Source organism: Narcine bancroftii, chromosome 4, assembly GCF_036971445.1.
Source record: "Narcine bancroftii isolate sNarBan1 chromosome 4, sNarBan1.hap1, whole genome shotgun sequence".
Lineage (NCBI taxonomy): Eukaryota > Metazoa > Chordata > Chondrichthyes > Torpediniformes > Narcinidae > Narcine > Narcine bancroftii.
This window is the reverse complement of record NC_091472.1, coordinates 98,378,295-98,390,814: the sequence shown is the minus strand read 5'-3', so window position 1 is coordinate 98,390,814 and position 12,520 is coordinate 98,378,295. Positions and strand designations below refer to the sequence as shown.

Sequence of the window (12,520 nt, the reverse complement as noted above, 5' to 3'; positions counted from 1 at the left end):
TTTTATATGGATAGCTTGCAATCTCTTGTTCAGGGTGGGAATGAAACAGTAGTCGAAACTTTTACAGCACAACTCCGATCATCCAAAATAATCAAGACCAGGCTTATTTCAGATAAACTGTTTTTCAGAGAACCGGTCATTTTTTTGAAAAATAGCCCAGTAGCAATAGCAAATCACTTATAACAGTGTTTAAACAAAAACAAGCTAAGGATTTTTAAGCATTAAAATTATGTTTAATTCTCACCAAAAAAAAAAGATGGCCACTGCCAATCACCGACACTTCCCCACTGAGGCCCCGCTTGTGCCGGGTGCCCAAGGTGCACTGCTTCCAGCGTCAGTTCGGCTCCAAAAAATGTTCAAATAACTGAGGATTTCAGAGAATCCCAATTTCGGATAATCGGACTTGTACTGAATATTGCACGTTTTAAAGCAACCCCCAAAAATCAGTTTGTCTTGCAAATATTTTGAAATGGTAAAAAAAAACAAGCTCAGCTACTACATGACTTAAAAAAGTTTTAATCCACAAATATACACTTCTTCCCCCACCCCCCCATACCCAAACAAATCCAAAGTGCTATTCTTAGCTGCACACTGAATTAGCTACAATGCGAGCATTAAGCCCAGAACAACACTGGCATCTTTCACTTACAGACTGAAGACAACATTGTCAAATCCTATTGAATTATAAATGCCAAATTGAAAAAAAACTGCAAATGCTGTAATCTTGAGCATACAATAAGAATCCACTGAGTTCCTTCAGCTTCTCATTATTTGAAACACCAGCTCTTTTGGTTATCTTTGAAGTACTGAACAGATAACCCAGCCTCAGCTGCTCAAAAAGTCTATTGTCATCTAATTATGCATATACAACCCAACGAATCAGCGCATCTCCGGACCATAGTATAGAGTACACCCTATGCACAAATGACAACACACATGCAATCCAAAATAAATATATTTAAAAATACAAAAATAATTTATGAGTTTCTAGGATTGTTCAACAGTCTCACCATCTGCAAGAAGAAGCCATTTTGCAGCCTGGCAGTCCTTTTTTATGTTCCTGTACCTCTTCCTTGAAGGCAGTGTCTCAAAGATACTGCAGGCTGGATGGTAAGGCTCCTGAATGATTCTCTGAGCCCTCTTTAAGAACCACTTCCTTAAGATAGTCAATAGAGGCGAGACTTCAGTAATCTTCTCAGCAGTTTTAATCACCCCCCGTAATGACTTCAGATCGGATACCTTGCAGCTTCCATACTGCAACCAACAAGGACACATTCTATTGTGCTCCTGTAGAACATTGTTAGGATGGTGGCTGGTAGTAGCATTTCCCTCCTTAGGAAGTACAAGCACTGCTACACATTTCTGACTAATGAGGTGGTATTGTGGATACCACCTCATTCCTTTAAATGGACACCAAGGAACTTTGTGCTCCACACTCTTTTCGATGGAGTCATTGATTATGCAGAGGGGAGTGGTCCTACATCCTCCTGAAGGCCAAAATCATCTGTCTTGTCCACGATGAGGCTCGGGTTGTTGCTTTTGCACCACTGTACAAGCCTTTTAGTCTCTTTGTAAAATGACTCACCGTTGTTGCTGATGAGGCCTATTACCATTGTTTCATCCACAAACTTTATTTTGTTGGGGTTCAACTCGGTAGTAGTCATGAGTTAGCAACGTGAACAGTAGCGGGCTGACAATATTGCCCTGAGGTGTGCTAGTATTCAGTGTGCTGGGACTTGAGGTTTTGCTGCCAAAGTGGACAGATTATGATCTTTCAATCAAGTAGTCCAGGATCCATTTGCAGAGAGGGGCACTGAGTCCTATCACAGATAGTTTATCCACCAGCCTCTGAGGTATCATTGGGTTGAGCACTGAGCTGAAGTTAATGAACAACAGCGTGGTATATGAGGCATTGTTCTCTAGGTGGGACAGGACATAGCGCAGAGCCAGTGCTATTATATCATCTGTTGATTGGTTTTGCTGATAGGTAGGTATGCCGAGATGCACTCCATCACCAGTAGCTCAAAGCACGATGGTCATGGAAGTCAGAGTCACTAGACGGTAGACGTTTAGTCCAGCTACCATTGCTCTTGGGCACCAGGATGATGGTGACTGCCTTGAATCATGCAGGGAAGGTGGGCTGCTGAAGTGAGATATTGAAGATGTCTGTTAGGACCTCAGCTAACTTGGACAGTCCCTCAGCACCCAACCAGGTAGGTTAAATGATGCTGCTGCCATGCATAGGTGTTCATCCGGTCAGGTTGGAAGGCTTCATCATCACTGATCACAAAGCTGACATGGTCAGTTATGGTTTTAATATTTTGCCACATGCAAGATATTAAAACTTGCTTTCTAACAGTTTTTAGAAAACTGATGACACGTCTTTCACTCTGATGATGTACAATCCACTCAAGTTTCACTGTGTGGCTTTCTCAGATACCAACAGTGGTCATCAACATATTGCATGATGCTCACGAGCTTGGATAAAGGAACTCTTTGGGTACGTGTTTATCATACACCTTTCAAATTGCAACATTTTCTAATTCCAGTATTGCTAGCAAGATGTCAGTGTCACATGCAAGCTCTGATTGAAGAATAGAGTCCAAATAAAAGTTAAGATTCAAGATTCCTTTATTGTCATGTAATAGGGCAGAATATTCAATATTACACAAAATTACCTTCATGCCTGCCATAAAGCATGGAAACATGTCCTTCGGCCCAACTTACCCATGCAGTCCAAGATGTCCCCACCCCCAATAGCCCCATCCACCTGTATTTGGCTGATATCCCTCAAAACCGATTCTGTCTAAATGTTTCTTAACTTTTGCAATAGTACCCACCTCAACTACCTCCTTCAATAGCACATTCCATATACCCACCACCAACAGTGTTAAAAAATAGCCTTCAGATCTGATAAACCTTCCCCCCCAACCTTGAACCTTTATGTCCTCTGTTTACTGATTTCTCCCTACTCTAGGCAAAAGACTATGTACACCCTAGCAATTTCGCTCATGATTTTTTACATCCCTATGAGATCACCCCTCAATCTCCTGCACTCCAAGGAATAAGGCATGAGCCTCTCAACATCTCCCTATGCCTCAGGGCACTGACTCCTGCCAATATCCTCTGCACCCTCTCCATCTGGGGAGCATCTTTCTCAGAGCACAGTGACTAAAACTGAACACAATACTCCAAATTGCAACATGACCTCCCAACTTTTGTACTCAATACTCTGAATGATGAAAGCCAACGCGCCAAAAGCATTTTTGACCTATCTACTTATGATGCCACTTTCAAAGTACTATGTACCTGTACTTCAAAATCCCCCTGTTCTACAACTCTCCCTTGAGCCCAGCCATTCACTTTACAGGCCTGTAGTTCCCAGGCTTTTCCTGCAACCCTTTATGAATAGAGGTGCAACATTTGCCACCCTCCAGTCTTCCTGCATTTCACCTGTATTTACGATGCCACAAATCTCAGTCTGATACCTACAATTTCCTTTGTCCTCAGATATACCTGATCAGACTCAGGTTTGTCTACTTTAATGTGGATCAGGACCTTCTGCTCCTCTTCAACCATAATACTGATTGTTTTCAAGACACTACCTTTGACTGCCCCAAGTTCCCCAGCCCTCATGTTTTTCTCCACAGTAAGAACAGAAATACACATTGAAGACCTTCCCCCATCTCCTGTAGCTTCAACCAGAGTTGATCACATTGATTTCTAAGTGGTCCATTTTTTCCCTTGATGCATTTGCCCTTTTTCACGATTATCTCTAATCTCTCAGGATGATCCTTCATGTTATATTTCTTATGGACTGATGGTCTTAACTTCCATCACCCAAAAGCTTTTTTTTGGTAAACATTCAATAGACTTTCCATAAATTTGCAAAACTTCATTCCTATCCTTCAAATTTCCTGCATCATGTTAGAGTCTAATCCCCAGCTATTTATGGCCCATGTGATTCCACAAACCACAGTTTTCAATGTGCAAAACAATTCTTGGTATGCACAGTAATCTCAACTCAACATCAAAAGCCAAATAATGGATGCTGGAAATCTGAGGTAAAAATGGAAAATGCCTAAAGTTTTCCAATATTTTTCACTTTTAACAGACATATTAATTGCAAAGAACAGTGAATATAGTCAGCATCAAAAAATTGTATATTATAAATTACAAAACTGATTGACCTGTACGTGCAACTTTTAACTTCCAATAAATACTTGCAGTATATTCAAACAAAACTAAAACTCCATGAATAATTCACATTATTCACATTGAAAATGGAAATAACATTGGATTTTACAAAACACAAAATGGCAAAGAGCTAGAAATCCCACAAATGGTAGAGATATAGATACAGGTACTAGGAAAATGGCTTTAAGTTGATCATAAAGTTATGCTATTTCTGAACCAAGACAATATTGTAGAATGTTCTAAAAGTGCTCATTGATTTCTGATTTATATTTGCCTTTGAATTTTGAAATACAGGTAGTTATCAAGCTGTGAGCTTGAAATATCATAATCACTTTTTAAAACAAATATGTACTCCTTAGAGAATGAGTTAATGTCTTTAAAATCTCAAATAGAGTTTCCTAAATAACCTCAAGTTACATTCACACACAACACAAATCACTGGAAGATTATCTTCTATATCTTCAAAACTATTTGAGTGTTACATTATGCAAGCATTTCTGTATAACATAACATTTGTGACAACTTTCATACTGACAGAAGCCTAGAAATAACAAATAAACCAATTTTTTAAAAAGTTAGACATAAAGCATAGTAACAGACCATTTCAGCCACCAAATTTACACCCAATTAACCTACATTTCGAAGTTGAAACCTTCCTCAAGAATTGTGCAAAAATCATCCTGATCACAAGCCAAAGACAAGAAGTTGTTTAAAAGTCATAGTAAATACACTCTATTCAGCAATCAACTGATTAATTTCTCAAGTAAATATTATGGAACCCAGAGCTGTCAGCAAGCCTAGAAATGGAGCTGATCATTTTTTAAACAACTTCATGTAACAATACTATCATTTAATCTAGAGCATGGTAGCAGTACTGAACTCCTAACATGACCGTCCAAATTTCTAGTGAGGCACAAGAACTGAGAATGTTGGCTAAACAAGAACCAGGTCAATTTGTGGATCTCTGTTGCTGTTAGCTGCTCATAAGAAAGAAAATAAATACCTGTCAAACTCAGTATTTCTGGATTGATGCAAAGGTATGAAAAAGGCAAGGTTTGAAAATAAAATGTGTGCACCTTGATGTTTAATAAGACCAACAATGTGGATAATCCCTGTTTGAGCAAACAAATAATTGAACAGGATTTATGGTTTTACTTAACAGCAATCAATTCCCAACTATGCTTGTGCTCGGGTCTATTCAACATTACATGCATATTTTTAAGCCATTAGCCATCTTTATACAGTCATGAGGACTTTAATTTAAAAAATTATAACTACTGTAGCATATTATTGGTCCTGTTACTGTTAAAATGATCACTGCAGTAGTCTCTTCATAATAACATGCTTCAATGGCTAGTCAGAAGTGCAAATCTACAATTTGGGTTGAATGGGGGAAATTGGATCAGTTCATGATTACATGGCAGGGCAAACTTGATGGGCTAAATGGCCCATTTCTGCTTCTTTGTCTTATGGTCTATTTGCTCAAGGCATTCTTCAAACACCAATTGGTAAAACCATCTGCAATTAAATTTCTACAGAAGCTAACATTGACCCTTCATACAAGTATAAACTTGAAGCGAGCTATTCAATCCTATTTATCAATCCCATGTTTCTTCTGGAGTAAATTAATTTATCTTTGTTTCTGGATATTATGAATCTTTCAGTTATACACATCATGGAAATTTGGACAAGACACAAGAGCTCAAAAATGTGTGCTCTATTGTCAGCTATTGCTTTTTTTGGCTTTGGCCCCCTTTGGACTCTGCTTAAAGTTCACGCTACCAACCCACGACTGCATCACCAGATCCAGCTCAAACAGCGCCATCAAATTTTCAGATGACACCTCATCAGCACAGTAGTTAGCCTCTTCACTGCAGAGAAGATGGAAAATCTCATGAAATGGTGCAAAAGGAACAACCCGAGTCTCAACGTGGACAACGAAAGAAATGATCGTGGACTACAGAATGACCAAGAACGACTACCCTCCGCTACACATCCAACAACTCTGCAGTAGAAAGAGTGGAGAGGACCAAATTCCTTGGAGTTCATTTAACTAGTGACCTATCGTGGACACTCAATATTTCCTCACTTGTCAGGAAGGTGCAACAGCGACTTTAAGCGGGCAAGGCTACTGGCCATCATTATGTCAACCTTCTATAGGTGCTCTAATGAGAGTGCCCTGGCTGGTTGCATTACAGTGTGATTTGGTTGCTGCAGAGGAATAGATCAGAGGTCAATCCACAGGACCCCAAGAGTGGCAGAGAGGCTCGCTGGAGTCTCCCTCTCTCCCCCACCCTCCACCCCAGTGCAAAAATCATTGGGAACCCCTTCCACCCTGCGCACAGCATCTTTCAACTATTCCCATCAGGGAAGAGATACAGGAGTATCAAAGCCAGCACCACCAGGCTGACAAACAGCTTCTTCCCATGGGAAGTGAGAATTCTGAAGGACCAAAGGAACTGCTCACACTAAACATCTGAGGCACATTTGTACAAAACAATATTTATTTATTTGTCCTGCATATGCATTATTTGTATGTGTGTTATTTCTGTTTTTACACCGAGGACAGAAAAAAACTGTTTCATCGGATTGTACCTGTAAAATCAGATGACAATAAACATGACTTGAGTTTATGGACCTCCTTCTCTGTGAAGCAGTCAAGTTTAGTTGGTTTCTTCCGTGCTTCTTTCCTAACTACATAAAATATGGCCCCCCCCCCCAAGGATTTCCCCCCAATGAGCTATGGCCCCTGTTGAGAACTTTTGCTCCTATCCTTGAATGAAAACAGAAATATTTATTTGGTTTGATATTGGCCCTGGGATGGTCAAAAGCCACTTTGCATTTCAATTAAATAATCCACCTCAGACTCAAAGCATTAAAATGTGGGGTGTACATTCACTCCAATGAGAAATATAGTATCCAACATGATGGATTTGAAAAGTTCAACTTCACTATTACAAATTTGGAATAAAATCACACAAAAAAGACTACAACTTTAAATGTCTCAAATTGAAGTAATCTGAATAGCAATCTGAAGCTAACTGAATTTTTGGAGTGAGGTGGTTAAAGATATCCACAGCGAACCATGAAAATCAACAGCAAGGTGGCAGCTATTTTGCTTGTTCTAATTATTACATTAATATTTGTAACCTTTCCCTCCCCACAGCTCAAAGCAAAAATACAACTTAATCCTTTTCCAAACACTTTTTTTTGATCCTTACTCCCCGTCTTCCAGCCAAAATAACTATTTCCGAAGAGATTTTGCACTGCATTCAAATGTTACTTATTTGCAGAATAAAAAGACAATTAATTTACTACATTCATTGTCAAAAAGGATTCAAATTCACATTCTTCTGAACTAAATATAAATGTTGCTATGTTCAAATCCTAACAAAAAGCTGTGGCTTAAAAATTAATCTAAATGCAGAAGTAGTTTTCATTCAATTAATTTTATTCTGATATTCTACAAAATTTGAAAAAAATCAATTTTGGAATATTTCCTTTTATACAATAATGTCTTATTCCATTACTATATATAGATTTATATACATCAATGAAAAGTTACATTACTTTTCATCATGGGAGAGTTGAACTGCAGCTACACATTCTTGTTACTCACTTTAAAATGTAATGCAAAGCCAACCAGACATTTAGTCCATTATACTAAAACCAATGACAAATGGTTAAGATGGATACATGACATCTCAAGGGCAAGGAACGTTTAAAACATTTAGGTCTTTAAAGTTGTACATAACAAACTAATTTCTGATGTATTAAAACAGCTTTTTTTAAAAAAAAATTGGAATGTCTCAGATCATCAGGCTTTTCTGGGAATTGTCAGGGCCTTGGAGTAAAACGTTTATTGTGGCCCAATACTGAAAACTTCCAATTGCCATAGATTCTCTTTGGGTAATAGATTGTTTAAACAAGAGATGTCCACAAGTAACCTACAATTATCATTGGAAAACTAGCAGCAGCAAAATAAGTGTTTTGTAAAGGAGCTTTGAAAAAAATGTCAGCTGACTCATTGTTCTTGTTCAATAACATTTTAAAGTTTTGGCCATTATATTTGGTCTATGGGAAAATAAAATGTGTATCATTCACGTATGAAGCTTAGTTCTCATTGTCATAGTAATCAAAAGAATGCTTATAACATCTTTGAACGAAATCTCATCCATTTATGGAAATAAGTGTGACATTCGCGATCTTGATCGCAACGTTTTACAATCTGTGCCAAAACTAATGCGTGACTGACTGCCACCAGCCCACGAAACACTGAAACCAAACGTTCAAACAGAAGTGGGGGTCCATGACTGTCCAAATGTTTTCAAGCTATCGAGGTGAGATGCCTGCGGCGGCCTACCCTGGGGAGATGCAGTTTGTCTGCAAGCCCCGGCCGGGTAACCTGCCGAGGCAGCTGCGAACAGCAGGGATCGTGCGGCACGCCCTTTCACTCTGTGCTGGGGAACAGCAGGGACTTACTTCATTACGGTCAAATGACAAACATCGGCACTTACTGGGAAAGGCGGACAGAAAACTCAGCTTCGGATTCACCTCTGCCCCAGCAACGCGCCACCCCTCCCCAAGCCAACCGCACCTTTCCCCACAACCAACCCCGAGCTCCGGCTGCCTTTTGTTGTCGAAGACGCCGGACCCTCCAGAATCCCCACACCCCGGGGGCTCGGCAACTCATCGGCCGAACCTCCCAGGCCCAGCGCCACGGCATCCGACCTGGCCCTCAGCACCGCATTCCGCCCGGGGCCGGGGCCGGGACACGCACCTCGGTCGGTTGGCTGATCTCGAACAGGTCCAAGCGGTTGGCGTTCCAGTGGTTAATGATCTCTGCCAGCTTCCTGCGCTCTTCTTCGCGGCTCGACATCCTCGGCGAGGCTGCGGTGGACGGACGGACGGACGGACGGAGAGGAAAACCCGGCCCTTAGCCGAAATCACACGCCAAACTCCAACAAATCTCCAAGTGGCCCCGACTCCCAAGGCAGGGCGAAGCGATAAAGACGAGGAGACGCGACGCGAAACCCTCCGGCTGCCGCCCGGTTGCTCGGTCTCGAGCCCTGCCTCCAACGGCTCCTCGCTCACGCGCGCGCGCGCCACGCTCGCGATGACTTTGTTTTCTCTCTTTCTGTGCGCCTCGACCAGCCGGCCTCGCGAAGGGATCCGAGGTCCGAAGAATGGGCGTCCTGCCGCATGCGCGGTGGCGCCCTGTGAACATTCCTCAGGCAGGTGGAAGGAGGACGCTGCCAAGGAGGTGGTGTGTTGGAAAGTTGGGGGATTGCGCTGTCTGCTCTTGAATTGTGGATCCCATTTACAATTCAAACCACAGAAATAATCTCATGCTTTCTCTTCTTTCGTTAAATTCGAATTAATTCTGAAGGCCCTGTAATCAAGTAAACAAGGTCGTATCCTCCACCGCCGGAGATGGGCTCGTTCCATTGTGAGTTGTCATCTCTCACTGTTGAAAATATTATTCGGATAAAGAACTTAATCTAGAAACATCCGATGTGTTTTTCCCCACTCTTAGATGGTAACTCCACTGCATTCCTGTTATTTTAATACTCAATCTTTTTGTATGCTGAATCTCCAACGTTTAGGTTAATATTTAATGTGTGTTTATTGAATGGCACAACGACTGACTGTTTTGGCATCGCCATTTACCAATAAGGAGACGGAATGGTGATGTTTTGTGGGGAAAGAAAATAGTTTTGCAATACATTCAGAAATATTGTAACCATGCAAATAAATATATCAACATAGTTTAGACTATAAAATATTTATTTACATTTTGTGTTATAATTTTGTTGTCTATTTATATCATTTACAGTGTTTGAGACAGACACTTTTTTTTCTTTGCCTCTGTGCTCCAGTTTTAAATTTGTAATCAAACATTTTTGTAATCACATTCATATGTGATTAAAGTGCACATTTCAGATTTTATTCAAGGTTATTTATATACATTTTGGTTTGACCATGGTGGAATTATATAGAGTTCCCCCATTTCAGGGCACAATAATGTTTGGGGCATTTGGCTTCACAGGTGTTTGTGGGTATTCAGGAATGTTTAATTGCTTCATTGGTGCAGGTATAAGAGAGTTAAACTTGCTTCTAAGCTTTTAATCACCTTTGGAGTCTTAAGTTCTCAACTTTCAACACGAGGGTGTAGCGTGAATAAAAGCTCTCACGACTAGAAGGAGAACATACACTTTTATTAGCTTATAACTGAGGGTAGGGTCTTACAGTGGTCTTCAGAAGGGCTCAGGATTTAGTCGGGAAACCAGGTTATATATGAGTAGATGGGGAAGAATCAGCCATCAGTACAACACGCCACCAGTGAATCTCAGTTCACAGCATTCACCCCTTCCTGAAGAATTTATATGAAGACAGAGAACATTGTTACACAATTTTAAAAAAAATATATAGTTATTTACAAATTTAAGCAGTCTTGGGGTCTGGAGCACCTAAGCACGGAAGGGCCTTGGGCTTCTTGGGTCTTCTGGTCCCCTTGTGAGGAAGGAGTGGCAGGCAGGGTCTCTTGCTCTATGGTGGAGGGGGATGCACTTTCCTCCCAAACCGGATCCCCTGAGGTCCTAACTGGAGGTAGCAAGAATGAACTCCGTGGCTCGTAGGGCACTTGAGGTATCGGACCCTCTGTTCTGGCGGGTGCCAAGTCCCTGATGGACAGTGTCCTTCCTGCCATCCAGGTACTCCACATAGGCATATGTGGGATTGGCATGGAGCAGTTTCATCCTTTCCACCAGGGCATTGGTCTTGCTTCTCCTCATGTGCTTCCTGAGAAGGACTGAACCAGGAGTGGTGGGCCAGGTTGGGAGTGTAGTTCCCGATGCCAACTTTCTCCCTAAATTGAATAGGAGCTCGTGAAGAGTAGCGTTGGTCACGGTACATAGTAGTGACCAGATGGAATGGAGCGCCAGAGGAAGAACTTCCTGCCAGCGCGAATCTGGAAGGCCTCTTGACTTGAGGGCCAGTTTGACAGCCTTCCAGGCCGTGACATTTCCCTTATCAACCTGCCTGTTCCCCTGGGGGTTGTAGGTAGTAGACCTGTCTAATGCGATGCCCCTTACCAGCAGATACTGACCTAGCTCTTTGCTCATAAAAGATAAGCCCCAGCCACTATGTATATAGCTGGGATACCCAAACAGGGCTAAAATGGAATCTAGGGCCTTTATGACTGATGAAGTGGATGTGTCTGGACATGGGATGGCGAACGAGAAGCGAGAGTACTCATCAATGACAGAGAGGAAAGAAAGTGTTCCGTTCGTGGAGGGGAGAGGTCCCTTAAAATCAACACTGAGCCATTCGAAAGGCCTGGATGACTTAATCAGGTGCGCCTTTGCGGGGTGGTAAAAGTGCAGCTTGCACTCCATGCAGACTTGGCAAGACCTGGTCATTTCCCTAACATCTTCCATGGAGTAGGACTGATTGCGCATCTTGACAAAGTGAGCCATGCGGGTGACCCCTGGATGGCAGAGCTCATTATGTAGAGACCGCAGTTGACTGGTGTGTGCAGAGGCACAGCCTCATCTGGATAAGGCACCTAGAGGGTCATTAAGGGCCTCTGGCCGACGGGCAGTCATAATTGTAGGAGGAGAGCTCGATCCTCTACCTAGCAATTTTGTAATTTTTGATTTTTCCCCTCTTGACATTATTAAACATAATGCGACAAAGCACTGGTCAGTGAGTTTCGTAAATTTTATACCAGCCAGGTAATGCCTCCAGTGTCTCACAGCTTTTACAAATGTGACCTTGGAATGTCTGAGAAAAAAATTGCAACCGGCCTGCCCGCCTGGTTGAGGGTAGCGGCCAGGACCACGTCCGAAATGTCGCTTTCCACCTGGAAAGGTACATTCTCATCCACCGCGTGCATGCCGAATTTCACAATATGGTGAAATATTGGCCGAGAGGAGAAAAGAAGTGGCTTTTAAGAGGGGTTGAACCTTATCAGCGTATTGAGGGATCCACTGGGCGTAATATGAGAAAAACCCCAGGCATCTCAAAGCCTTTGTGATCCTGGGAACGGGGAATTCTAACAGTGGTCGCATCCATTCGAGGTCGAGGCCAATGATGCCATTCTCCTCCACATAGCCAAGGGCAGCCACACACACTTGCTAGAGTTATAAGTGAGGTTCAGGGCTTTCGCTGCATGGAGAAAACTCTGAAGCCTTCAAGGGTATGGCCACAGATGGTGATGCTATCAAGGTAGGGGAAGGTAGCCTTCAACCCATACTCATCCACCATTCTGTCCATATGCCTCTGGAACATAGTACCCCGTTAGTGATACCGAAAGGGACCC

The 12,520-nt window shown here is 42.0% G+C and overlaps 1 protein-coding gene across 6 annotated transcripts in view; it reads right to left on the bottom strand.

Moving 5' to 3' along the window:
* afdna (afadin, adherens junction formation factor a) overlaps positions 1 to 9,389 on the bottom strand; it is a 310,032-nt gene extending 300,643 nt beyond the window's left edge. For 3 of the 6 annotated variants that reach the window (XM_069932147.1, XM_069932152.1, XM_069932148.1), the window contains exon 1: positions 8,978 to 9,389. In XM_069932147.1, coding sequence (XP_069788248.1) covers positions 8,978 to 9,076 — 99 coding nt within the window. In that variant the 5' untranslated portion in view covers positions 9,077 to 9,389. The remainder of the gene's footprint in view (positions 1 to 8,977) is intronic. The other 3 variants (XM_069932153.1, XM_069932149.1, XM_069932150.1) reach the window with 1 other exon arrangement.
* Positions 9,390 to 12,520: the final 3,131 nt, after the last annotated feature.